This window comes from Mastigoproctus giganteus, chromosome 5 (genome assembly GCF_048544385.1).
Source record: "Mastigoproctus giganteus isolate SK-2022 chromosome 5, ASM4854438v1, whole genome shotgun sequence".
NCBI classification, from domain to species: Eukaryota; Metazoa; Arthropoda; class Arachnida; order Uropygi; family Thelyphonidae; genus Mastigoproctus; species Mastigoproctus giganteus.
In genome coordinates this window covers 89,688,959-89,716,552 of record NC_143579.1, presented here as the reverse complement: position 1 = coordinate 89,716,552, position 27,594 = coordinate 89,688,959, and the positions used below count along the sequence as shown (strand labels likewise).

Below are 27,594 nucleotides of genomic sequence, written 5' to 3'. Positions count from 1 at the left end.
AAAAAAAAAAAAAAAAGAACCCTAAAGACCCTTCATACCTTCGGCCCATATCCATCAGTTGTTCGCTTTTAAAACTCTTTGAAAAAGCCATCCTCCCTGATTTAATTCAACAGTGTTTTGCACACAGGCTACCCCACCTCCATATTGTAGTACAAAGAAGATCCACTATTACTAATTTGCTGGATACCCTCTTCAGAGTACGCACAACAAGCTTTAAATGAAAAGGCCCAAGTTGATATCATATTCCTTGACATTAAGGCAGCTTTTGATAATGTTTCCTTATCTATCCTTGAAAATATTTTGTCAGTTTACTTCCTCATTGAAGACAAACTATTACATATTATCAAGATCATTTTGAAGCCAAGTATAACCTAATTGTACAACATCAAGAATTCCGTGCAGAATACATCCTCACTTGGGGAATCCCTCAGGAGGTGTTTCATCAGCTTTGTTCTTCGCGGCCGCTCTGGAACCTTTTCTATCGCAGAATCAGTTTTATTTCAAACGCCGATGACATTAAGTATTTTGTTGTCTCTAGCGAACTCGCCCTTGTCTCCGACATCAATTCCCACGCGAACACTCAGCTTCATGAACTGCATTTATACTTAGGTAAAATAGGTTTATGGCTAATCTCTGACAAGTCAGCACAAATGACAATAACAAATAAAAAGATAAAGAATAGAATTGAATTATCTATAAATGGAGCACAGATTAAGAAAGTCAGCACCTACACTGACCTTGGATTGACGTGGGATGAGGGCCTTACTTTTAAAAGGCACTTTCAGAACACCAGAACAAAAACTCTCGCTGCTATTTCGGCTATAAGACAGGAGATAACTGGGATTCAGAATCAGCAACTAGTGACCCAATACATCCAAAGATGTATTGTTCCTGTTTCCCTCTATGCTTCAATTATGAAGACCTCATGTCCCAAATACCTATATTAGATATTTGGAACGGTCTTCTGTCCCAAATACTTATATTAGGAAGTTTCTCAGCGTGGAATACTGGGTACTCCGGTGATTGAATAGGATTGCCAGGAAGCCCTTTACAATTTCAAAATCCATACTGTATACAAACTTAAACGTAGCTCCATGGATACAGATGGTCACCATGCGTAACATCAGCACTCTTGCACAACTTATGACTGGGAGTTTAGATGCCCCACAAATTGATAATCTTGTGGTCAGGCCACGCCCTGGGACCCGGCTCTACTACTCTCAGTCTCCGAAGCGCTCTACATCACATGGAGGGATTAAAACGGATGTTTCCTGCCAGTACTCTGGAGCTCTTTGGAGACTTCAAAATCGATCTAACAGGTACTGCCAAGACAGAGCCTACAGGAAGCTGATAGCAGCGGACTTGTATACTGCACTACAAATTTAATGAAGAGGAGAGTGTAAATTTCTGTGGAATTTCTGTTCCAGGTACATGGCAGTACTTGGAACAGGTACTGCCGTGACAGAGCCCACAGGAAGCTGATAGCAGCTGACTTGTATACTGCACTACAATTTAATGAAGAGGAGAGTGTACATTTCTGTGGAATTTGTGCCTATGAACTCTTGATCATCTGTAATGAACGATTTCTGTGTCAAGTGACTGTTGATGTATTTATTCTTATGTATTTATTGATTTAATTATTCTTATGTATTTATTGATTTAATTATTATTATGTATTTATTGATTTAATTATTCTTATGTATTTTCTGATTTTCAATGTTGCCGTCTAATTTGTTGTAGGATGTCTGTATTAGCCACCCTCCTAGATAATGTCTGTGCAGGGGATGTTAGATAAATATACTGATAATAATAATAGTACGATACTGATTTACATGAGTATTAGAAGCGTACGAGAAATCGCTAACAAGGAGAACTAAAACTAGAAAGTTTTCTTTTCGTACGTGAATACAAAAAGGAAGAGAGTGAATCAGATTACCTTAAGTGATTGATAGGTCCCTTACAGTCCAACAGAAGTGGTAGATGAGTCGAATAAATATTTTACAACGATCTTTAAAGTTTAAAGATCATTCGAACCACGGTGAATCAGTAACAAGGAGTCAGACTACTGTAAATTAAGTGAATATATCCATCTCGGAGAAGTTATATAGAGAAAACTGAATTGAAGCTGACCAAAGAAAAAGCTCCAGCAGTGAATAATAAACATCTTGTTATATTTTAAAAAGGCTGCACGTAAGCGCATCACACTGTTGAAGTTGCTAATAAGATCATCATTAGACTCCGGGGACATTCTCCCACGGGATTGGAGAAGCACGGGGCGTGGGATCGATACCTTTCAGATAAATAAATTTTCTGTTTATACTTCCAGACGACCACATGGTCAGATAAGTTCACAAGATAGCGAGAATACAAGGAACAGCACCGTATTTAGCAGTCATGGACTTTAATCCCGGTCACTCAAAGCACTGTACTTACGTACCCTTTAGCCTACCCACTCGGCTACGGCGGCCTATTAGGTTACATGATCTGAAAGGTTCTCATCCCACACCGATCTTCGCCTAACGTGGGATGAGAACCTAACATTTCAACACTTCAGTAACATTACGAGAAAAACCTATGCAGCACTCTGGAAAATTCGCCAAAAGCTCGTGGGCATTACGGATAGTAAGCTGATCTCACAATATATTAAGAGATGCCTCCTCGCTGTCCCTCTTTATGTATCGGAGGTTTGGTCATCAGCGCCGAATAGCTACAAAGAAAAGATTTTTTCTACAGAATACTGGTTCTCGGGCTGGATGAACCGGATCTTATGGTATTCTGCTGACTATCTCAAGACCTACTCTGCTTGCAAATCTGGGTCTACAAATCTGGAGTCATATAGTAATGATAAAAAACATCATGAAGTCTCAAACTAATCACTAGAGTGATGGATGCCCCTCAACGATGGAAATTATCAAGGCGCCGAAAGAAAAACAGCACATTTACCACTGTCTCAGCCCTCAAACCTCTATTATTAGAGGCAAAAACATTATCAATAGTGAATGAATTAAAAACAGACCTATATACTGTATGTATGTAAACAAGAAATACAGAAAAAAGTCTAACAGAACATTTGCAAAGAATAACTATCCAAGCAATGAATCCAAGCGATACTATCGATACCTACACAGTTAATTATGCCACGTAGGCACGACTGCCTCCACGAAACCGAAATTTATACTAATTTTGGGTTGTTTTAAGAAATTTCAATTTTAAAAATTTAAAATAATTTTAACAAATCAGAAAGTAGCAAATGGAATGTGACATTCAACGCTATTTTTTCAGAGCAATTTCAGCCTGTTTTTAATTTTTAAAAAGCAATACTTTCTATGATAGCGATAATCAGATAACTGAGAAAAAATTACGATAAAAACAAATAACAAAGAAGTTTGTAAACATTTATTTTCTCAATAAAAATACTGAAAATAATTTTAAAAGGGACCATTCATTATATCAGGAGGCTGTGGATACTTAATTAAAGAATAGGCGGAAGAACCTTATAATCCCTCACATTTTTAATGATAAACCAAATTACGCTTATATTATAACATTAGTATACTATAGGGTTTCTAACTGCTGTACGTTCTTCAGAAAAATAATACAATTAATCTGCACTTTCCTTTCAATGTAGAATGTGTTTTATAATCCTCATGCGCCAAATAAAACTCTTTTTTTTTTTTTATTTCCAATTTTGTAATTATAAAAGTCTCCATCAAGAATTTCGCATATATTTATTTATTTATTTATTCAGTTCCTATTGTCGTCACATTTCAGTCCGTCCGTCCATCCGCACATAACCGAGAGATTCCCAGTGGGCATTTTTCGTGAAATTTTGTATTCAGTCCTTTTAAAAACGTTTTTTGAGTCACTGCGAATTTCATTAAAACCGGACCAACAGAAATCCAGCAATTAATCCACACAAACTGTATAAAGAAAAGAAATTCATAAATTAAATGTAGTTGTAATGCAGTACTGTTAGCTTTTTGACTGCCCATTGTGCACACTTCGCGTGCATTGTTATGTTTTTGTTTTTTTGTTATTTGGTTTTTAGGAGCATTAGCAACTAAGGCCATATTACTCCGGGAATATGCGGTGGTCATTCCCTGACCTTTCCGCATCCTCCGTATTTGGTGGTGACGGGCTCGAACCCCGGCCTAATCAAGAAGCGTGTGCTACGCACTGCTGCTCCTTCCCACCAGGCTACGGAGGAGCCCATTGTTATGTAAGACTAGTGAAAGTGGTGCAGCTTGTGAAGATAAACATATATGAGGTGTGGCTAATAACGAGACTGTTGCAATAAAATAAATACAGTATAGTGAAATATTTCGTACCACGTTATCCGCTTCAAAATAATTGCCTTGGGCTTACACACACTTTCATACGTTTCTTCCAAGCAAAGAACACTCCTGGAAGTCATCTTCTGTAAGCCCTTTAACACTTCGGTCGTTTTTTTTTTTCCCCCTCCCTGAATAACTTCAATGGACTGAAAATGGGTACCCTTAAGTACACTTTTCAGTTTAGGGAAAAAAAAAAGTCACAAAGGACAATGTCAGGGGAACAGGCTGCATGTTGACACAGTTTAAATTAAACTAAATGGCTAAGTTTAGAGAACGTAAAAGTATGGAGTTTTATTTGGTGTTCTATAACGTTATAATCTTAGTAATTAATTGATAAGGAGATAACTATATTTACTTTTCACTTCTATTAATAAAGAAAAAATTTTAAAAAATCGGTGAATTTAAGAAAATAAATCGAAAGGGCCTGAAATGTAACGCACTGCATAAATTAACTGACTTGTCTTTATTTGCTGACTACCAATTTTATATTTTTCAGTTAAAGAACAGAAACTATGCGATACTTTACATAAAAATTATTCATAATTTTCGTTTTCATTAGTATCATTATTATTATTATTATTATTACAGATGTATGTTGTGATCACTGCAGGGATCAAGGGCGATTATGAACGTCTGATATTTGGCTATGACGACTACGGCAACATTTGCGGAAGACAGAATAAAAAGATTGCTGATGTGCCAAAATCCGGTCAGGATTACACAAACAAACCGTAAGTTTACTTAATAACAAATATGTAAATCAAAAGGGAAAAATATAGCAATATTTTTGTGTGAATTTCGAGTATCCATATTAGTAGATAGGAATACAAAATCTTTTTACGGGCTTTTTTTTTTTTTTTTTTTTTTTTTCTTTTGTTGGCGCATCGCCAACAAAGAAGCCACAGAAGCCGATGCGGCTTCTGTGGTCGTAATGCACCTCCCAAGGTTTTTGCACTACTCTGATCCAAGCCCGAGGCGGGATTCGAACCCGCGATTTCTACGGGCTACCAAAAAAAAATCTTTGTGTTTAATAGCATATTTGTAATAATTTAATAAAATTATTTATTTATGATAAAACTGTTTTTTTTTTTTTTGTTTTTATACTCAAGTGACTTTTATATTCAAGTGTGATGATTTTAAATTTTTGTCTGTTTAATATTCTAATTATTTCTTTGAGATAAACTGTATTCTTCAGTTCTTTTATTTAAGTAAGTTCTGTAGTGTATAGCGATTTTTAAATGAAATATATTTCGCACTTTTTGTAATAAGTTCTTTGTTCACTGGTAATTTTTAATAATTGTTTACTTTCTTTCTACTCGTTTGGCATCACAAATTAATTGTTGTAAATTACAATTGTGTATTTTTTACATCCATTGTCTTGTGTGAGTTTTTCAGATGAGTCATTTGGTGATTTTTTTAATATAATCTTTATTCAAATTAATTCTTATAAATTAAATCAGTGTGTGGTTTTAAATTTCATCTTGTGTTTCTTTGATTAAAAACTTGTGTTTTGACTCATTTTCAACTTTTAAATGAAAAAAAGTCTATTATAGAGCATTTTCTCACTAGAAAAATAACTGATTTTGCACACACCGTTTTATGTCGTTTTATTTAGGGTTACCATCTTCTGCACTCATAAAAAGAGGACATTTAACATGTTTTGGAGCGAATAAAAGAGGACAAAAAGTTCATCTTGAATTGAAAAGAGGACAAATATATTATGCAAATAATAAAATAAAGACAATGTAAACCACATTTACTGACGTTTAGGATTAGTACATTCATATTTGTCTTGAGAAATTATTTCTTTCAATAGCTCTGGATTGCCTCTCAAATATATGTAAAAATCAACGCATTACATATGTTTGAAATTGTACTGCAAAAACAAAATGCCTTTTATAGAACTGACATTTAACCTATTCCTTTCTTTCGTCCACTGCCTTTGCATTAGAGAGAATTCTCTCTCTCTCTCTCTCTCTCTCTCTCTCTCTCTCTTTTTAGAAGCATGTTTTTAAATTCTTTATTATTCATTTGACCCTCAAAAAATTTCTTCAAACTGTTAAATTGGTCAAAACACTTAACATCATCAATTGTTACCCCTTTGTCAATCAAGTAGGAAATAGAACATTCTACATCGTTCCAGCTTGGTACTGCAACCATTTTCATCCACATAAAACAGGAAATGGATTCCACATGGTGAAGCCACTTATCTAAATATTCCATGCAATTTCTATACAGATTTTTTGTATCACAAGAAAATTTTTCACATTCAAGTACAAGTCCTTCATCATGTTTTTTGTATAGCATTTCCTTTACTCTTAATGGCATGAAGTTGTGATCCATCCGTTTCCAGATAATTTCTTTCACTGAGACATCTAGCACTTCTGCAGCTGAGTTACTTTCCCTTTCAATTCGTTGTATGTGTGTATGGAATACACTCATGAGTGATTGCATGAACCAAAGATGAATCTCACTAAATCCATTTTCAAAGAACCTTTTAATCACAATGGGAGGTTTTCCTTGGGACAGAAAATAAGCCTGTAAAGCTGGGAACATATCTATGAGCCTTATGATGCTTGGAAATAATGAAAGCCATCTCGTCTTGCTGTGAGAAAGGAGCTGTCTATATTCAATCTCAACAAACTCACAGTATTCCTTAAGCTCTTCAGTCCGGACTGTATAATTAAGAAAATACTGGTAAATTTTAAAAACAACGTTCGCTACAACAACTTCCCAAAGTTCTGCGCCATTCTGAAGACAATTGTTCAAAATATGTGCAGGGCAGCCCACTCCAATCAAAGTCTTGTTATGCAACAATTTCTTTAATTTTGCAAAGACATTATTCCCTTCTTCGTTTCGTCTCAGTCATCCAAACAATGTACAGTATTGCAATTGTCCCAGCGAATGCAATACATTTTTCACACAAACCATTTTTTTCAAGAGTTTGTTTAACATACGTAGAAATGGTATTTGCAGTCTCGTTAGGCATCTTCTGTAATTCAGTTAATTTTGTTTGTAACCCTCCTTCATTTACATCAAAATACTGAATAATTAATGGGAAGATTTTTTCAGAACCATGATTACTTCCATCAGTTGAGACCTCACAGTATGCAATTTTATTTTCTTTTAAAGTTTTACAGTAACATTAAGAGAATGATTTGCAAGTTACAAAGTTTACAATGCCTTCTGTCTTGGTTCTAGCGCAGGAAAATCTTTTTGCTATCTCAGAATCAAAAAATAAATTTTTTAACATGACAGTTGTGCAATCCATTGATTTGTAACTACTATGATGTTTAACAGTGCGAAAAGCAAAGGTACCCTCTGCAGAAGCCAGTTCATATTCTATTTTACCGACAGCTTTGGCAAAAAAAAATCTGTAACCTTTCCCGAAGAGGCCTCACCCTGAACTGCTTTCTTGTGCTTCTCAGTTTCAATATGATGCTTCAAATCACCAACCCCTTTATTGGCTACTGAAACATATGTCCCCATTCTGCAAACTTGGCATTCAGCTTCCCATTCCTCTCGGCCAGATACAAAACATGGAAATTTGTTTTTCATCTCTTCTGTAAACATGCACTTTCTTTTAGGCATTTTAGGGGAAGTATAGTCTTTATAATATTATTTTTTATAATTGAAATAATAATAAATATTTTTTATTGTAAGTAGTGAAGTGAAGCATAAATTTTATTACGGTTAGGTTATGTTTTACATTCACAACTAAACTAACCTAATTGCAGAAAAGTACCTAAAGGTAAATGGATAATAAATATTTTTGTAATTAAAGTGAAAAACAGTATTTTAAAAAAAGGCAAACTTTGGTATTAAATAAACTAGTGTCTGCCTCTTGATTGGATCGTTGATAAGTATACCAAATTTAGTGGACAGTACGCAACTTTCGATCAATTTGGTGTGCACACAGCTCAAATCCACGTTTTCATATGCTGCAATCAATTTCTAGAGAAAACAGTCCCTCTTAATGTCAATATTTATTTGACATGCTGGAATTCCTGTAATTTATATATCTTTTTCTAGCACACCATCTGATCTTCACGCGTTATCTACTCTCTAAACCAAAATATTGTATTGCTAGACTATATAAAATTTATATCTGCGTAAATTCTGAAGCAGGCGTGGTAACAATCTAAATGCACTAAACTGAGCGTCGTCGGGGTCTTCCGCCTAATTGTCAACGCGGAAATTCCAATTGAAGAATCGTCTCCTATTCCGAAAAAGATTCTGTATAACGTAACTCGGTAGTTTTCGTCGAACTTGCATAAAAAATGGCGTATAATATAAAAATCCGGACATTTAGACAAATTTATAAAAATTCACCAGGACAAAAATTTTAGACAAAAAATCCGGACAAATCCGGTTAAAAGAGGACGGATAGTAACCCTAGTTTTATTACTATGAAAGATTTTATTTTATGTCCTGGAAAGTTTTGGATAGCATCAAAAGACTTTTTTCGTTAATGGGAAACAGCTATTCTTTATGTCGACTCCTACTGACTCATCAATATTCACGTGTCTCTCAACTACAGCGGCATTTTATAACAGAATTTTCTACTCGCAATATAATTACCCTCTCCAAGCTCATTTCAGGTAGACTAGATGCTCCCAACATCGATAGCCTCATCATTCTACCCAGGGATGACAGAAGAACAACCAACCACCAAACTTCTAAGATCCGACCTGACCTCAACCAAATCAGCTCGCTCAATCATATATTTCCAACAAACACGATTGGACTCCTGAACGACCTGAATATTAACCCCGAGGCGGTTTGCGTCGACAAGATCTACAGATCCAAAGTCTTTGCTGATACCTACGCAATATTGCAATTTTAGATGTTCCAGGTCTCTTCAGCTCTCATGGCGCATCCGTAGACAGGTGGGCAGGAGCAGCAGTGTGTAGCACACGCTTCTTGATTAGACCGGGGTTCGAGCCCGTCACCACCAAATACGGAGGATGCGGAAAGGTCAGGGAATGACCACCGCATATCCCCGGAGCAATATGGCCTTAGTTGCTAATGCTCCTAAAAACCAAACAACAACAACTTCCGCTCTCCATAGTCTTCTGTGTTTGAAGATTACCTGCGCTCCTGTTTCGGACAGCCTTCTACAACTTTCCGGCAACCCCCCCCCCCCCCCAACATGCTTGGTGGGATGCTGAATTTATTTATTTAGAACATTTCCCTTAAACATATTTGTCTTAGCCTAACCAATTTTACTGGATCTATGTATCTTTTATACTACGGAAGGGCCCCGCAAAAACCCAACTTTACACTTTTTTCTAATGACACCAAAGTTTGGTTTCATATATGCAATTTTAATTACGTACAAGTTTACAATCGGCGGTAAAATCTGATAGTATGTTTATATTCGCTTATTTTCATTATTTCATTACTACGCTGCATACTATGCACATACTACGCTGCATAGGCCCCGCGCGGCTGCGCTACCGCTCATCATAGGAATAGAATCGTATTTGCTCCTTTGTACTTACAAAGGTTCTCCTGCAGTGCAGACTTATGATATACGCAAATACGCGTATATCGTATATTGTTGAAATTATATTAAGATAAAATTAATTCCTGTTGTTACATCAGCGCTTGGATTTTCGTAGTTTATGAATAATCTTTGAATTTTAATTAATCACTAATTTATTGCACTATAACGAAAAATCTCTTCTCTAGTATTCTAATCATTCAGACTATTAAATTTTATATTTTTCTTTTCATTGGTAGGCTACCAATGGTAGCTAGAAAAATGAAACGACATCTGTCAGGGGCTGAAAAAAGACGCGATTATAATATAATACATATATTATATTCAATTTTTATTGGAAATAAAACATTAATAGTACATAATATTTTTTATTTATTTAAAAAAATGGCTAACATGTATTTTTATTTTCCCTGTCTCTCTCTTTTTTTTTAACGGACCCAATATTTTTTTTCTGGGCCCGGAGCCTCAGCCGACCTTAATCCGCTTCTGTTAGTCATTAACTAACAGAAGCGGATTAAGGTCAAGTAATTAACTCTTTGTAAAAAGCAAACGTTTAATATTTTTTGTTACAATTTGTTTCCTGGGTGAACAACAATAGTTGCCCTGTTGTTGTAGCAGCTGCAACTCGTCGATGTTGTCTCCCTCCCCAAGTTTTTTGGGGAGGGAGACAGTCCCTTACATAATGAAAGTCCTACTGAAGTAACAGTCAATATTACATGAAAAATGAGGTAATACAGGCGGCGGCTTTAATAATACAGAACATTGCTCTACATTTTTGACCTCCAATTTGAATTCCACTTCCTGGGCCTAAGCCCATCCGTGGTTAACTCATAAATGGGAAATTGTCTAAACTGTAAACCATTTTATTAGTAATAAATTAAACGGCGAACGTAATAATAACTCCAAAATAAAATAACACAACGTTTGGCAACTTAGCCTCGTGCCAGAAAGACAATCTTTAGAATTTTTTTTTATATCTCAATTGTCTTAATGGCCGGAGTTTCCATCCCCGCCGCTCGGAGGCGTGCCACCACTATCTAGCAGTAATCTTCTTCTTCTTTTGAATACGCTATCAATATAGACATTAAAATAACAAAACAAACGTCTATCGTTAAACATAATATAAAGGATCTCTTTCTCCAGAATTCCCATTGATAGTTCCAAGGTATTTCTCAAGTCCACATACAGTCCACAATTCAACATGGCATGTTCAGATGTTTCACTCTCTCCACATGAGCACAAGCCAGTGTTATGCAACCCAAGTTGGTAGATTCGCAAAGCCAATCCGTGTCCTGTGATGACAAACATGGCTTGCATACCAAATTGCATCCAACTTTTACTCCTAAAATCGGCTATGTCAACTTTTGGCAAGAACATGTAAGTCTGTCGTCCTTTGTCGGAATTATCCCACTGTTCTTGCCATCTAATTTTAACTTCATTCATAAATCTTTTCTTCTCCGTCTTTACATCTACACTAGAATATACCTTACTAACATCTGGACAAGTGCTCATGCCATATGGTCTTTCTTATGTTTCTTTTTGTTAAGTATGAGAACCCAGCCAGCAACACTTCATAATATGCAGGCATTTTACCAGCTATAACTTGTAAAGCATCAGAGGAGACCGTTCGACATGCCCTCGTGATTCCTAGCAGAGCAAATCTCTGTGCCTGTACTAGGTACTTTTGAATTATTACATTTTCAACTCTGTGTACCCAAGCTCCAGCACCATAATTTATAATAGGTACAAATATACACTCATACAACAAATTTAGGGATCTACCTTTAATTCCCCAATCTTTTCTTATAACTCTCCGGAGCTTGGCATACAACACATTAATTTTTCCTTTAAGATATTTCACATGTTCTGTAAAAAATAATCTTTCTTCTAATTTCAGTCCAAGATATTTTACCACTCGGGCATATCTTACTGGTCTTCCCATCAACTTCACAATTGGCGCTCTATTCATACTCAACTTGCCCTTTAAAAGCATCTGAACTGTCTTGTCTTCAGAAATCTGGAGACTATGTTTTATTGTCCATCCCTGCAAATTTCTCAACGCCTCATTGGCTTTGCTTTCAATCATTGATCGAGCATTCCCTTTTACAACAATTACCAAATCATCGGCATACGCTATTTTTTCTATATCAGAATCCATCATCAAATATTCGTCAAAAACCATGTTCCAGGCATAAGGGCCTATAACCGAGCCCTGAGGACATCCTCTAGTAATTTTCTTTACAACCCGACTATATTTATTTTTAACAATCACTTCTCTATTAGAAAAATAATCTCTAAAAACAGTATTCAAACTAGTATTATTAATTTCTTCTATTCTGGAGAGGACACTATCCCAGCGAAGATGGTCAAAAGCACCTTTAAAGTCAATGAATATTGCTAAAACATATCTTTCGTCGCTCCTTTCAACAATCTGCATCATTTTACAGATCGCGTCTTGTCTTCAGTAGATAAGCCTTTCTTGTACCCATATTGGCAACAAGATAATTCATTAAATTTTGGCTTCATCATAAGACGATTTATACATATTCTTTCGTAAATTTTTCCAATTACAGAAAGAAGCGCTATTGGCCGATATGAACCCGTTTCATTTAGCATCCTATCGACTCCTTTTATTAATAAAACTATCCTCGCCTTCTTCCATTCAGCCGGGAAAACACCCTCTTCCAAACACTTATTATACATTTTAACATACAAGTCAAGCATCATTCTATATGTTCTTTTCATTACAGATACCTCAATTTTATCAAGGCCCGGTGATCGGCCATCTCGTGCCCGGTCCATGGCTTGATCAACTTCCCATATTTCTATGTTTCCTTCTTTATCCAAACTGTTTTGGTCCTGAAATTGTCCTTCTTCACTATCATCTGGAAAGATGATCCTCTAAAACCTTTTTAACTGAATCCTCCCAAGTTAATGTTTGGTCATGATTACTTCCAATTGTACACGTTATTTCGGACATATTTTTCTAGTTAGTAACTATCTTAAAAATAAATTTCCAGGGATCTCTGGTGCCCTGCTCGCTCACAAACTTCTTCCATGATTCTTGCTTAGCTCTACTGACAGACCTCACATAATCTCTTCGGGTAACTTGATATCTCTCTTTATAAATTTCACTTAGTTCGGTATTTCCGTTCCTCCTTGACTGTTGAAACTTCCTTCTACACAAAAAAAGTTTGCTTTCTTTTAGTTGTAAGTTCATCAGTCCACCAGAAGACAGGTCTATTAACACGGAATCTATTTTTCATGCTATTCCGACAAGCTTCATTTAAGATCAAAGTAAGTTGCCTAACATATTCATTGGATGGTAGGCCTTCCCAATTTATTTCTTGTACCTTACTTAAAAATACTTCGTCAAACCTTGGCCACCTCGCTCTTTTATCAAAATATCTATCAATATCATAACGTTCTCTAATCCCATCTACTGTTTCATATGCAAAAGAGATACCATTATGGTCACTTGTTGTTATATTTTCTCTAACTCTCCAATTCTTTATTTTATCGACAATAGTATTTGTCGCCAGAGTAAGATCTATATGAGACTGCCCATGCACCGTAGAATAAGTCGGAGCATGCCCAGCTGTATTTATCACCTCCCACCCTGTGGCGGCTAAGCATTCCTCAAGCAGTAGCCCTCTATCATCGGTCACCTCGCCACCCCAGAGCGGAGAGGAAGCATTCGAATCCATAGCTATTACTGCTCCACAGGAACCAATCATGCTATACAATTTCTCTAAATAATCAATATACTGTATTATACTTAGAGATGGCTCACAATATACTGTCACCACATACAATTTTCCAAATCTACCTTGGATTTCACAACACAAATAATTTTCATTGCTCAACATTAAAACCTTTGTAACAATAATGTCAATGTCTCTAATTATTATAGCCGTTTTAGGATTTTTTCCACATGAAATAACTCTATAACTTAAGGCAGTGTTTCTCAAAGGGTGTGCCGCGTCACATTAGTGTGCCGCAAAATTTTCCAAGTGTGCCGCAAAATTTTCCAAGTGTGCCGCGAAATTTAGAAATTTCTTCTTCTATGACTATGTAGGTGTGCCGCGAAATTTTTCTTCTTTGGAAAATGTGCCACGAGAGTAAAAAGATTGAGAAACACTGACTTAAGGGATATCCAGATATACTACAATTTAGCACGTATGGCTCCTGTAGAAGTGCTATCGATATATTTTCTTCCTCCATAATTTTATTGACTTGTAAAGATATTGCTTTTGCTTTTTGAGCATTCAACTGCAAAATTTTTAGCTTACTATCCATATACTATTTTTCTTTTAAAAATCTCCATCGCTTTAACATATTCTGGGCACTTCTTATCCACAGCACTATGAGCAGCATCACTGTTCCTCCCTTTACAGTTACAACATTGAGGACTTTTCCTTCGATCAGGACAATCCTTATATAAATGTCCACCAGCACAATGACCACACCTCGCATCCCTCTTGCAATATTTCGCGACGTGACCAAAGGCCAGACATTTAAAACACTGGGTTACAGAAAAAATTTCTTTAAATTTATAAGCCATCCATCCAATGAACAACCTACTTTTCTCTTTTACAACCTGCCATACATTTGGTGCCAACTGTACTATCCAATTATTTAATTTAGTCTTCTTGTTCTCATTAACAGTCAAAACTTCCACACCTTCTTTAAACTTCTTCTCACCTATGTCACAATCTTTAAAGTTTTTAGTCCAAAGTTGTTGCAGAAAATCACCTTTTTCTAAGTCCTTCTGAACATCAAACATTACAATTTTAGGAAAAACTGGTCTTGGTATCACATACTTCAATCCTAAATCTTGTATCTTAGAACACGCCTTTAATTTTGAAAGGTCATCATTCGTCTCCGCCTCAACCAATACACTTCTATCTCTTATGGATTTAATATTACGAACTTTCAAATTTGACAGCATTGGTCTCACCTGCTCCAAGATGTCCGTTTTCACATCATCACTAGTTTTATGTTTATCCGTTGCCGTTTTAATAATCATAACCTTTGGTGCAGTATCCGGAATTTTACTCTTTACAACTGTAGAATACATTTGCTTTATCTGCTTCTCTTCCTTTCTTTTAAGCCGGTCCTTTAGTATAATATTTTCTAATTGAACTTCTTGGGCTTTCTTCTCTAACTTATCCCATTTTTCCATTATCATACCCACTGCTGCAGTTGGAACCTTTGTTTGCCTATTCCAAAGGAACGCATGTAATTCAGTTCTTATTTCTCTAATATAATCAAATCCTTCAATATTTATTTTATCACCAACACTATCATCTCTTCGTCTTCTTTTCTTCCTTTTCTCACCACCACTAATTTCTGTTCTACCACCTGTCTTCTCTTTCGCCTTTGACTCTTTCTGCTATCAAGTTGAGTTTCCGGTAACGACGATGACCTTTTCTTAATAGGCGTCCTTGCCAAAGTTGTTCTTATTTCAATTTCAGTTAATTCCCTTGATTCAGACAACACACCAATTGCGATCTCCTCCACTTCGTCTTCCGTTAACTCACTTGAGGCTGCCAGTAGATCTTTATCCTCCATGGAAATCAAATTCTCTTCACTAGATGAGGACATTTTGTATAATATAAAACAAAATTATGTACAATTAAAAACTGATAGACAAAATTGACAATCAGTAAACTTTTTACAATATTCACAACAAAGTTTAGTAAGCAAGCAAGGCCCCGTCGATCTTAGCCAAAATGAAAAATTAAAATACTCAGAAAATCTATTCAATGAGTACCCAAAACCAACTCCACCCAAGTTTAACAGGTGGAGGTCCCGGAGGCCTATATCGAAAACCTGGAGTTCGGTTTCAAGGCTTTTCCAATTTTCAAGGGCACGGAAATACTCACTTCAATTTTAAGGGCACGTAAATGCTCCAAAACACAAAATTACTCAACTCAATTCAACTCTCAAAAGAGCACAGAAATGCTTAAATACACCTGAAGAGGAGAAAAATTTTAAAACTCCCCTCTTGAGTAAATTATAACGAGAACCGTGTCCCCTTTGTCTGGTTCACTTCGCCAGGCAGGGGATTCACCCCCACCTGCCCACCCCGGACCACGAGGAGGTGTGAACCCGGACACTGATTTTTCAGCTCTGAACCAAAACAAAACACTGTGTCTCGCACAAGTGCTGGCACTTCTTACAATCAGCAAGAAATATATATCAGTTGCCCCAGCGTCGCCTCCGGGGCAACATTGCTCTACAGCGGAACACTTGGGGAGGAAAGCAAACGGAATAGGAATGTGTTACAATACACGTTATAAAACGTGGGTGGGGAAGTAGACATGAAGCAGTGTGATAAGAAGATTGTGGCGATTTAGAGAGCTGTATGTCAAGGAACTGGAAGAAATTTGACACAAAGAATTGATTGTATAAGATGCGTACAAGAAAGATACTATTACAAGTAACGATATATTTCCAAGAATTTTTATAAAACTTAGAATTGTTCTAACGTTACCCTTTCATTCAGCAGAATCAATAATTTAACTCAAAGTTTACTGAAAATATTCTTGGCATCCCATCTCTATTTGATTTTGGGGCCAGTGCCTCGTCATCTAACAGGTGACGCTTACATAGGGGTCAAGTGCCTCGTCATCTAACAGGTGACGCTTACATAGGGGTCAAGTGCCTCGTCATCTAATAGCTGACGCCTACATAGGGGCCAAGTGTCTCGTCATCTAATAGCTGACGCCTACATAGGGGCCAAGTGTCTCGTCATCTAATAGGTGATGCCTACATAGGTGCCAAGCAGCATTGTCTGCAGGGCCCATCTTTCCTGTCAGCCCCTTCTGTTTCCTACCCATCTAATACATCGAAATTATTGCCCCAGAACAACCTACTCTCTGCTAAAATTACAAAAATTATGATATTAGGGTCCCCTGTAAATGATTACATCTACCAATATAATATAATCTACGAATACAATATAATTTTGTCTGTAAATTGCGTGTGTTCTCTGGTCGATTTAGCTGTTTTCTGGACGAAAAAACCCCAGGTCTGGGGGGAAAAAACCTTGCTATCGCCTGAGACCGACTAACTGTTAAAATTACAACCGTTGCTCAAGAAACAGCGATCATTTCATTCTCAAATCTGGTCTTTGCCACTGAAATCCCATCAGAGTAGGTGGCAGGACCCAATCAGCCTCCCCGTGGCATGGTGTGGTAACGTCGGGTCCCACTAGGGTCTTCGCTGCTAATAGACCGAAAGAACAAAGGGCTTGGTTTGGTTTGGTTTGGTTTGTATTGAGGTTTAATGGCACATGGACTACGCGGGTCATATGCGCCAAGAACAAAGGGCACAACACAATATACTGCACATGACTCAACACACCTTCAAATCTCTGACATGATACAACGCACACCCGCGGAGATGGGAGAAATCCCAGAAGCCGTTGGACACCAACATACTTTACAACCAGAGGCGGATTTAACGGCGGGCGCACCGGGCCCCGACTTCTGAAGGGCCCCGCAAAACCCCAACTTTACACTTTTTTCTAATGACACCAAGTTTTGGTTTTATAAGTGCAATTTTAATTACGTACAAGTTTACAATCGGCGGTAAAATCTGACAGTATGTTTATATTCGCTTATTTTCATTATTTCATTACTACGCTGCATACTATGCACATACTACGCTGCATAGGCCCCGCGCGGCTGCGCTACCGCTCATCAGAGGAATAGAATCGTATTTGCTCCTTTGTACTTACAAAGGTACTTAAGTATATTGTGAATTGTTGAAATTATATTAAGATAAAATTAATTACCGTTGTTACATCAGCGCCTGGATTTTCGTAGTTTATGAATAATCTTTGAATTTTAATTAATCATTAATTTATTGCACTATAACGAAAAATCTCTTCTCTAGTATTCTAATCATCAGACTTAAATTTTATATTTTTCTTTTCATTGATAGGCTACCAATGGTAGTTAGAAAAATAAAACGACATCTATCAGAGGCTGAAAAAAGACAAATTAAAAAAAGACGCGAATATAATATAATACATATATTATATTCAATTTTTATTGGAAATAAAACATTAATAGTACATAATATTTTTTATTTATTTAAAAAATGGTTAACATGTATTTTTATTTTCCCTGTCTCTCTTTTTTTTTAAGGGGCTCAATATTTTCTTTTGCGCCTGGGGCCTCAGCCGACCTTAATCCGCTTCTGGGGTGGATGCAACTGTTTGCTGTCTAGGGGTGGATGCAACTTTTCCTTTACTTGAATAAATAATAATAATACCTATGGGGGGAAATCAGGAAGTACAAGAACCAAAGACAGGAGATAAAGGAGATGTGGCATATGCAACAAGTAACGACCTTCCCGATAATCGTGTCAACCACCGGTACGGTGCCAAAGAGCCTCCATAACAGGCTAGCAACAATAGGTCTCCCAGCGAACACCTACAAGGAACTCCAGAAAGTCGCGGATCGCTGGAGCAAAACCCAGAGGAACTCTGACTATTGGTCAGAGTTCCTCGACCAATAGTAATACCAAACATAACAACAACAACAACAACCCTGTATACTTGGTAGCAATACCAGTCACGAGGTGGAACCCCCAATCAGGGAGAAATAATATAAAGAGCAATAATAATAAGTCGCACGCCAAGAGCCTCCAATCAAGGTAAGATCTCATGATCAAAATAAAAATGTTCGTTTGCTCCAGCGATCCGGTAAGACTGCAGGTAGTTGTTCTCTGCTTGAAGCAGCATGTCTTTTTCTGGCTCTCAATTGCTGTTCCAAAACATATGAAAGGTGTTTATTTGAATTTAGATCTGGGCTCGAAATGGCCCAGCGCACGCTAAGCGTTGTCATGCTGGTAAAAATACGGCTCCTCTTAAAAAAGAATTTCTACAATTCACAGGTAAAGGTACAGTTGTTCAAAATATCACAAAGGCAGCTGCATTCGTGGTTTCAACGATAAGAAGCAGTGAACCATCTATAAACCACCAAAACAGGTCCACACCATTACACTACCACAACCGAACTTGGCGCAACGCAATCTGGGCGAATCTGCGATTTTAGCATGAGCGACACCCAAGTATGTTAATCTCATGCCTGGGGTCGATAGTGTAATAACAACAATTACATCAAATTCCGTCTCCACTGCAATATCCCATACAGTACTTAAATTCTCTGCGCCAAGGCCACTATAAGCGATGGGGGTGCATTTTGAGAGTGACAGCTTCAGCTTACGAGCACCTGCGCGACTCCAGTAACGCATTCTGTACAGGGGAACACAGGGGGGGGGGAGAATAAGTTTCCCAATCTTTAACCTGTACGTGGTACTTTGTATAAGAGCTCACAAGGCAAAATGTGTATTAAACAAGTTAGTTAATGTGTGCAGTGCGTTTCATTTCAGGCGCGTTAGCAGCAGCAATAATCCACGATTTATTAAAAAAAATAATAATAAATGAATAAAAACTAGCAAAAAGCAACAATTTACACGAACCGAGAGCATTTCATTTCTATACATCTGCCATATTGCCAATCAATTTTTCCAACGCTCAAAGCAACAAACAATATCCAGTGCTTCAGCTACAACAACATATGGTATATAAATTAAGCCTACTTGATAGGTATGACAAAAATTAATAAAATAAAAAAATAATACATTTTACAATTTCTATTTGTCATTTTAATGAAATTTGGGAAGGCTCGACAAATTGATATAAAAGAGCCAAATATAAAATTTCATGAAAAATGCATCCATTGAGAGTTGCGTTATTACATGCGGACAGACGGACAAAGAAATGATAACGAGATTTCGATTGGTCTCATTTTAATTTTCCAACAAGTCTGTCTAAAACAGCTGAAGATAAAATTTCATAAAAATCCATCTACTGGAAGTAGAGTTATTACATGCGAACGAATAGACAAAGAAATAATAATTGTATTTCTATTAATCCGATTTTTTAAACTTTTAACTTTTAAAATAAATACAAACTTTTAACATGGCACATTAAAAGTTTGTATTTTCGGTCTTGCTTTGTCATACACCGAATTCTCGGATAGAATATACCAAATGGTCATATTCACAGAATTGCCGTAATCACAAATTGTCTCGTACACGGAACTGTCATGCACCGAACTGTCCTACACCATATACCGAATTTCTTGCACCGTACTGACGTGGCCCTCTGTGAACTGTTTTTTTTTTTTTTTTTTCTTTCTTATATCTGTTGATGCTTCACTCATCTCAGTTCTCTCAATCGTAGCTCGAATCAGCCCATTAAGGGTACCTTTCTAATTTCCTCTCACTATCTATTTCAACTGTCAACAAACTCTTCATGTCATTAATGGTGACCTACCTAGCTTTGGGTGAATTGTGTTACATGTCTCATACCTTCTGTCTTTCATTTGCGTATGGTGATCTAACAGTTGATTTTGAGTATTCTCTTTCTACAATACAGAGAATGGAAATGTCGCAATGTCGCAACTGTCATTACTCTTGTAGAGTGACCATTCATTCTATTTTGTTTCATCTAACTGACATTGAGTGCATGCCTTTTATATCCTACTATCCTACTTTTAATTAGTACTACCATCCTCATGATACCTCAGGAATTATCCATTACTTCAATTAAAGTGACCACAAGAACCGGTTTTACCAGGACAATACAGGTTTCACAGTGCTTGTCCAAGTGTCCTGAAAGGCTAATTGAGGAAATAAACAGCATGATCTGTATCACATTCAACGATCACGAGGCCTTACTAAAGCTGATTTCTTAAGACGATAAGTCTTTTGTTATTGGCTCCTACAACAGTGTGCTAAGCGATTCTCTTTTTAATACCTTCCGTGTTGTTTTTTTTTTTTTCTGATGGGTCTGGCTTCACAAGAAACTGCGTTATCAATTTTCATAACACTCATGATGAGGCAAAAGAGAATCAGCATGTCATCCGCATCCAGTCGACGCACTAGCAACAATTTAGTATTAATGTATGTGCAGAAATTATTGATTACTGCTTAGTCGGATCTTCTGTTTAGCCTAAAAAATTAACCGGAGAATCCTATTCCAATTTTTAAAGGAATGACTAATGCTATTTAATAGATGACGCTTCTCTTGCTGTCCGAGTCGTTTGACGACACACCGCCTCATTTTCGTCGAATAAACAGAGAACATTTGGATAAGCATGTGCCTGATAAATATACAGGCCGTGGAGGCTCTCGTTGAGTGGCCTGCTCGTGCCCCTGACCAGAACCATTCGATTTTTACCTGTGGGATAATTTGAAATCATCGTTCGCACGACACCCATTATCAATATTAAAATGCTTCGTCAACGTGGATGACATCAAATTAAACATAACCTGGAATTTCTGAACGCGTCAGACAGTGCTTGACGTGAGAATGTTCAGGCATGTATTCAAGGCAGTCACTCTGAGCATTTCGTTTAATTAAAGGTAAGGTGGATAACCAGTGAAACAAAAGATAGGCTGCAATTCGGAAGCCAAACTATTTAGGATTTATGTTTATATTAACTTTTCTCACTGTTCCCGGATCCTAGATCAACCCTACCAGCTTAAAGTATAGGCGTATTATGTATCATAATATTAATCGAAATTAATGACGACTGTATACCAGCGCTGATAACTACTAAATCATCTTACAGGTACTTGCTGAAGTGCACGGAGCAAAACGGAAACTGCACGAAAACAGGTTCAAACGTGTGCGTTGCCAACTGTCCCAGTGGATACAAGTAAGTTAAAATGTGATAACTTTGAGATGATAAATATCATTTTTTAATATAGTACTCGTATGACACAAAAAAGTATGCACTATCAAAACCAAATGAGCAAACCCGACATCATTTACTTTATTTTGGTTTTATTCAGTACTCAAAGTGGGCCAGAATGCCGTTTCGGTTGATAAATTTATTTTATTTGTGTCGAAATATAACAATGTAAGTATAATATCAACAGTCAACAGGAACTGCCACCATAGGGTTATTATACTAAATTTCCATGCAGATTCCATATTGGCCTGTGATGGCAAAAATAATAGCAAAACATTACCTGTACACAAAAACGAAAGTTGCCTGGAAGGGAATAACAACACGACATACATAACAATGCATCTATAATATGAATAGTCAGCAGGAACTTGTCACCACAGGGGATATAAATAATGACAAAAAAATTGTCTGTACACAAAAACACGAGTTACCTAGAAGGGGGAATCACAAATTATTTATAAAAATAGTGAAATTATAGTAGTCTTATATAAAAATAGATAAATACATAATATAAAATAAAATAATGATGGCGGAATAAATTTCACCAATGGCGGTATGATTTACTTGACAGGCTAAATGTTGCTAAAAAGTTGTGTTTTCGTTTACTTTCCAAGGATTTGAAGGTCCTGATATTAAGTTTTTGGCCAATGAAAATCTGTTCAATCGACTTTCTCGAATTCATATATTTCCTGATGTGGGCATGTTATAAGACTGTATTATGAAAAGGCTAGATGGTGATGGATGCTCCTAGATGTAAAATGAAATGAAAGTGAACACGTTGCAGAATTTCCGTACTAGGCGAGAATTTAAATGAATTTAATGTCCGCCTGAGTTGTTCGTGTGTTGAGCAGCTTAAAAACTCGCAAAGTGATTCATAATGAAATGAATAATAAAAGTACTGGTATATGAAGACTAGATATCTAACATAATAACATGAATGATAAAAGGACTGATTGCTGTAGATTATGTGTCTAACAAAATTTGTCTAGATGCCTACCAACTTGTTAAGGTACGCCTTTCTACATGGATTTTAAATGACCGAGACATAGTCGAGAATGGCGAGTGCGGTTGCTTCATAGTCTGTTATCAATAAACCTGTATATGTTCGTATTTATAAAAACAAGCTTTGAGAACTTTCTTAATTAAAAGGCAGCAGATATGTTTGTCAAAGATACCACTGATGGAGAAGGTAACGCTAAGAAATGAATCGGATCACTCCATGGTAGCGAAGAATGTGATACTATGATGGTCTGTTTGATTAGAAGGGCATGAACTGGTTCTTGAAGGGGGGGGGGATTGCTGATTTAAGAGCACCAACTGGTTAAATTTGTTGAGCATGTTCTGTAGAGGGTGCTGATCTAAGGAGCCAGAGATGATGACATAAATTTTGACATCATCGGCAAACATAGCTAGATGAATTTGAATCCATGTTGTAATAGTTGAGGGATCAATGAAGAATGCATCGGACAGCAGTGGTCCTAAGACAAATGCCTGAGAAACACACTTGTTAATTAAAGAATTTAGAATCATTAATGACAACTGAGGGACCTCAATGGAAGCCAATAAAGCTGCTTTTTTATAGATGTGCATGAGTTTTAAAGGTAGGCATTTTTAAAGGTCCTTTTTTAAAGACAGGATTTTGATTTGTTTGAAGTGAGATGGACAAATATCATTACCTATAAACAAATTGAAAAGGTTCATGCAGAAGTTAGTTGGTTTTTGGTTTTCCTTAAGAAAATAACGGGGATGAGATCGGAGCCTGAAGAAGAATCATTCGTGGTAATGATGAAAGCACAGTCTAAGTCGTTCACACTGAGTTATAGTTGGCTAAGGGAAATCACAGTTGACTAGAGTGAGTTCATGCAAGCACTGAGCAGTATTATCATTGCTCTGAATATTACTGCACTGAGTAATATTGGTCTAAATAGAAGAGGAACGATTCGCAAATCCTTCAGCGATGTGTTGTAGTCCAGCTAAACAATGCTGGCTTTGTGATAATGAGTTTTCTAGAATATCTTCATATAGTTCCATAAGTAATGTACCTTCGTTTCTGTTCGTGTTTTAGAGTGAATGAGTTGATAACTTGTTTCACTTCATGAGTGAGACGAGAAACAAGAAAATACGACCCTGATCGCGTAAATCTTCCCACAATATTCTCTAGATTTAATTTGAAAAAGCAGATAAGTCTTGATTAACAGGACACATAGTTGGCGCCTCCGTAGCCAGGTGGGCAGGAGCGGCAGTGTGTAACACACGCTTCTTGATTAGACCGGGGTTCGAGCCCGTGACCACTAAATACGGAGGATGCGGAAAGGTCAGGGAATGACCACCGCATATCCTCGGAGCAATATGGCCTTAGTTGCTAATGCTCCTAAAAACCAAATAACAACGACACATAGTTCTAAATACGGCATCACTGAAAATTATCAACATCGTTAAGCTCATCGTTGTTCTAAAGTCTAAAAGTGCTGCGAATATGCTAATTCGCTTTGCCGTCCTGGAGTTATATCTGTCAGGGATAGAGTACTTCTGGAATGAAGTTTGAGTTTATAGAATGCCGAATGTTATGGGAGTTTGATCCTAATCAAACAAAGTAGTGACATGGAAAACTTCAGTGGCGATTGACAAAGAGTATATTAAGAGGAGAGAGAGAGTTCAGGAGAAAGACTGCAACCTAGAGGGGTCAGGCTTCTAATGCAGTGAAAGAGTTTCTAAGTTGTACTGAATTTCGACGTAGATTACATATTGGCCTAGTGAGCACTGAAACCCCTACAATTACTAGGTCTGAAAAATGAATCTCAGACAGTTTGCTGTTTAAGAATCGAACCGTTTTTTTTTTTTTTTTTTTTTTTGTTTTTTTTATTAAACTCAAAACGTTCTGATTATTTAACTTCTTAAAAAAAATAAGTTTTCTAAAATGTTAATATAGTCACTTCCAATTGCATGTTTGAGCATATTGATAATCAATCGTGAAGTCCCAATGTCAGAACCGAAGAAAACGGGTATATAATTTTTGCACATGTTAGGTAAACATTTGAAAATAAAAATATATACGATGTTTTTGTTTCAAAATATTAGCATCCGGTTATTAATGTTTCATTCAATGAATCTGAGACAAGCAATTCGCATTGCGAGATCGGCAAAAGGACGACTATATGAAGAAAGACTCCGATTATGTGGGCTACAAAGCTTAGCAACCAGGCACCTCAGAAGTGACCTGACTGAGGTTTATAAGGCTCTGAGAGGGGTTAGTAAAATGAATGAATGAAGGCGGAATTTTCATTGTTACAGAGAATTCCAGAACTCTGGAGCATATATTCAAATTACAGGAAGCGGTTTAGACTAGACTGTAGGAAGTTTTCCTTTTACCGGCGAGTCGTTGATTGCTGGAACAGATGTGCCTTTGCAGGTAGTTGAGGCTGACAGTTTAAATAAATTCAAAGGTCAACTGGATAGTTACCTATGCAAGGAGGGAAGCAAATAATTGTAATTTCTTATTTACTCGGGTTTTTTTTTTTTTTTTTTTTCGGCTAGTGCATCAAAGCCTGTAGCCTCCTTGCACTACACAGCTATTACTATTACTAATAACGTCCCTATTCCACCTGATCCCTCCCTTCCCACTCAAAGAGTTGTTTTACAATGATTTAATGTGTTGAAATTATTTAATTCAAGTTTGTCGTCGATGAAAATTTTAGAGAAAAAAAGGTTTCCTACCTGTATATTAGTGCACTTGAATGAGTGAATGATCTTTTATTATGCAGTAGAGGGAGATACAGAACTCAGTACATAATACAGTACTGTAATGGCGAGGAGACAGGAGATTACAGTAAGATATATATAAAAACAGCATACATAGGTATAATAAATATAATGCAGCGTTCAGAAAAACTAACATAATGAAATGAACCGATAAATTATAACACATAGCCTGCTGTAAAATGTTTTCGAAAGGTAGTAGTAGTAGTAGTAGTAGTGGCATGTGATGCAAGAAAGCATGTGTATGAGCTTATGCAGCATCAGCCAAAAAAAAAAAAAAAAAAATCGCACCATTCCCTCCAAATGCCTGTCTAGTTCCTCCTTAAATTTATTCAGCCTATCAACTTCCACAATGACAGGTGGAAGTTTGTTCCAGCAATTAACCACCCGCTGGCTAAAGGCAAATTTCCGCACATCTATTCTACATCTGTCTTTTCTTAATTTGAATTTATGCCCCCTTAGGTTCGTAATCCGAACAAGTGGAAGGATCCCATCAGAATTCAGCGTGCTCAACCCATTCAAGGCCTTATACCCCTCAATCAGATCACCGCGCAGGTGCCTAGTCTCCAACCACTGCAATTTGCAGAACTTAAGACTCTCTTGGTAAGAGGATCCCTTCATTCCCCTCACCAATCTTGTTGCCCTTCTCTGTACACGCTCAAGTAAATCTACATCCTTCCTAAAATGAGGCCTCCAGACCTGTACGCAGTACTCAAGGCGTGGCCTGACCATTGCCTTATACAGAGGGATAATCACCACCTCCTTTTCCCTGCTAGCAAAATTCCTATATAACATTGACAAAACCCCATGACCTGCCCTGGCAGCCTGTCTGCATTGCTCAGAAAACTTCATATCTGCCTGCACAATTACTCCCATATATAATATGCCCAAATTATATAGATCCTGTTGCAGTAGCACACTATCATTACTGTCATTAACAACCCTGCCAACCTTTGTATCATCTGCAAACTTCGACATTAAGGCTAATATACCTTCATCAATATCATTGATAAATATACAAAACAACAGTGGATCCAATACCGAACCCTGTGGGACTCCACTAATAACATTGGTCCACGAAGAGCAGCACCCATTGATTACCACCCTCTGTCTTCTCCCAGTTAACCATCCTTTTATCCATTGTAGCAACTTACCCTTAATACCATTCTGCTCCAATTTGTACAATAATTTTTCATGCGCAACAGTGTAAAAAGCTTTCCTGAAATCCAAATATATGATATCAAAATTATTTTTTGCATCCAGTTCCTTTGTAACCACATCATAATATCCTATCAAATTTGTCAGCCAAGACTTTCCCTTAACAAACCCATGCTGTGTCTGAATTATTGCTGCAGTCTTGTCTAGATGATCCTGCAATGCATCTTTAACCAGTGACTCCATTATTTTATCCGGAACAGAAGTTAAACTAACTGGTCTGTAATTACTCGTGTCACCCTTCGATCCCCCTTTGTGAATTGGGGATACATTTCCACATCTCCAGTCCGTGGGAAGTTCCCCTAAGTCCAAGGATGCTCTCATAATTATGGCTAAGGGTTTGCTTAGTTGCTTTGCCGCCTCCTTTAATATAACTGGATAGATCCCATCCACCCCAAGTGCTTTTCTTATGTTTAACTTCAACAATTTCTCCACCACTTTGCTCTCAGTTATTACAAAATCATTAAGTACCCTGCTACAATTTGATAACCTTCTGCCATTTTCAAACCTTAAGAACTCCTCATGTGTGAATGTAGATGCAAAATACTCATTCAGTCGAACCATCGATGTCAAGTGGACCAATCAGATTCATCCCCTTCCTTTTAGAGTTTATATAAGTAAAGAAATCCTTGCTGTTTTACTTAGCATCTTTTGCCAAGTATTTATCGTAATCTGCCTTCGCCTGCCTAACCTACTTTGTGACCTATTACAGACTAGCTTGTATCTGCCATAGGCCTCTGAGTCGCTTGATAATTTATATGCATCCCATGCATTTTGCTTCCCTGTTACGAGTCTCATTAGTTCATTAGATAACCATTTAGGCCTAAACCTTGCACAATATTTCTTAATAGGTATGAAACTTTTAGTAGCATCCACGATAAATTCCTTGAATGCTTCCCACTTAGAATTTACTGTTGGTAACATCGTCAGTTTATCCCACTGTGCAGAATTTAAAAACTTTCTGAGACCACCTTTACGGAATCAAAAACCCTTTCCTTTACCC

At 37.0% G+C, this 27,594-nt stretch overlaps 1 protein-coding gene across 3 annotated transcripts in view; it reads left to right on the top strand.

Moving 5' to 3' along the window:
• Positions 1-27,594, top strand: part of LOC150085550 (choline transporter-like protein 1) — a 361,536-nt gene that overhangs the window by 181,519 nt on the left and 152,423 nt on the right. For all 3 annotated transcript variants that reach the window (XM_090373336.1, XM_090373335.1, XM_090373334.1), the window contains exons 4-5: positions 4,923-5,065; positions 21,498-21,584. In XM_090373336.1, the coding sequence (XP_090229462.1) occupies positions 4,923-5,065; positions 21,498-21,584 (230 nt within the window). The remainder of the gene's footprint in view (positions 1-4,922; positions 5,066-21,497; positions 21,585-27,594) is intronic.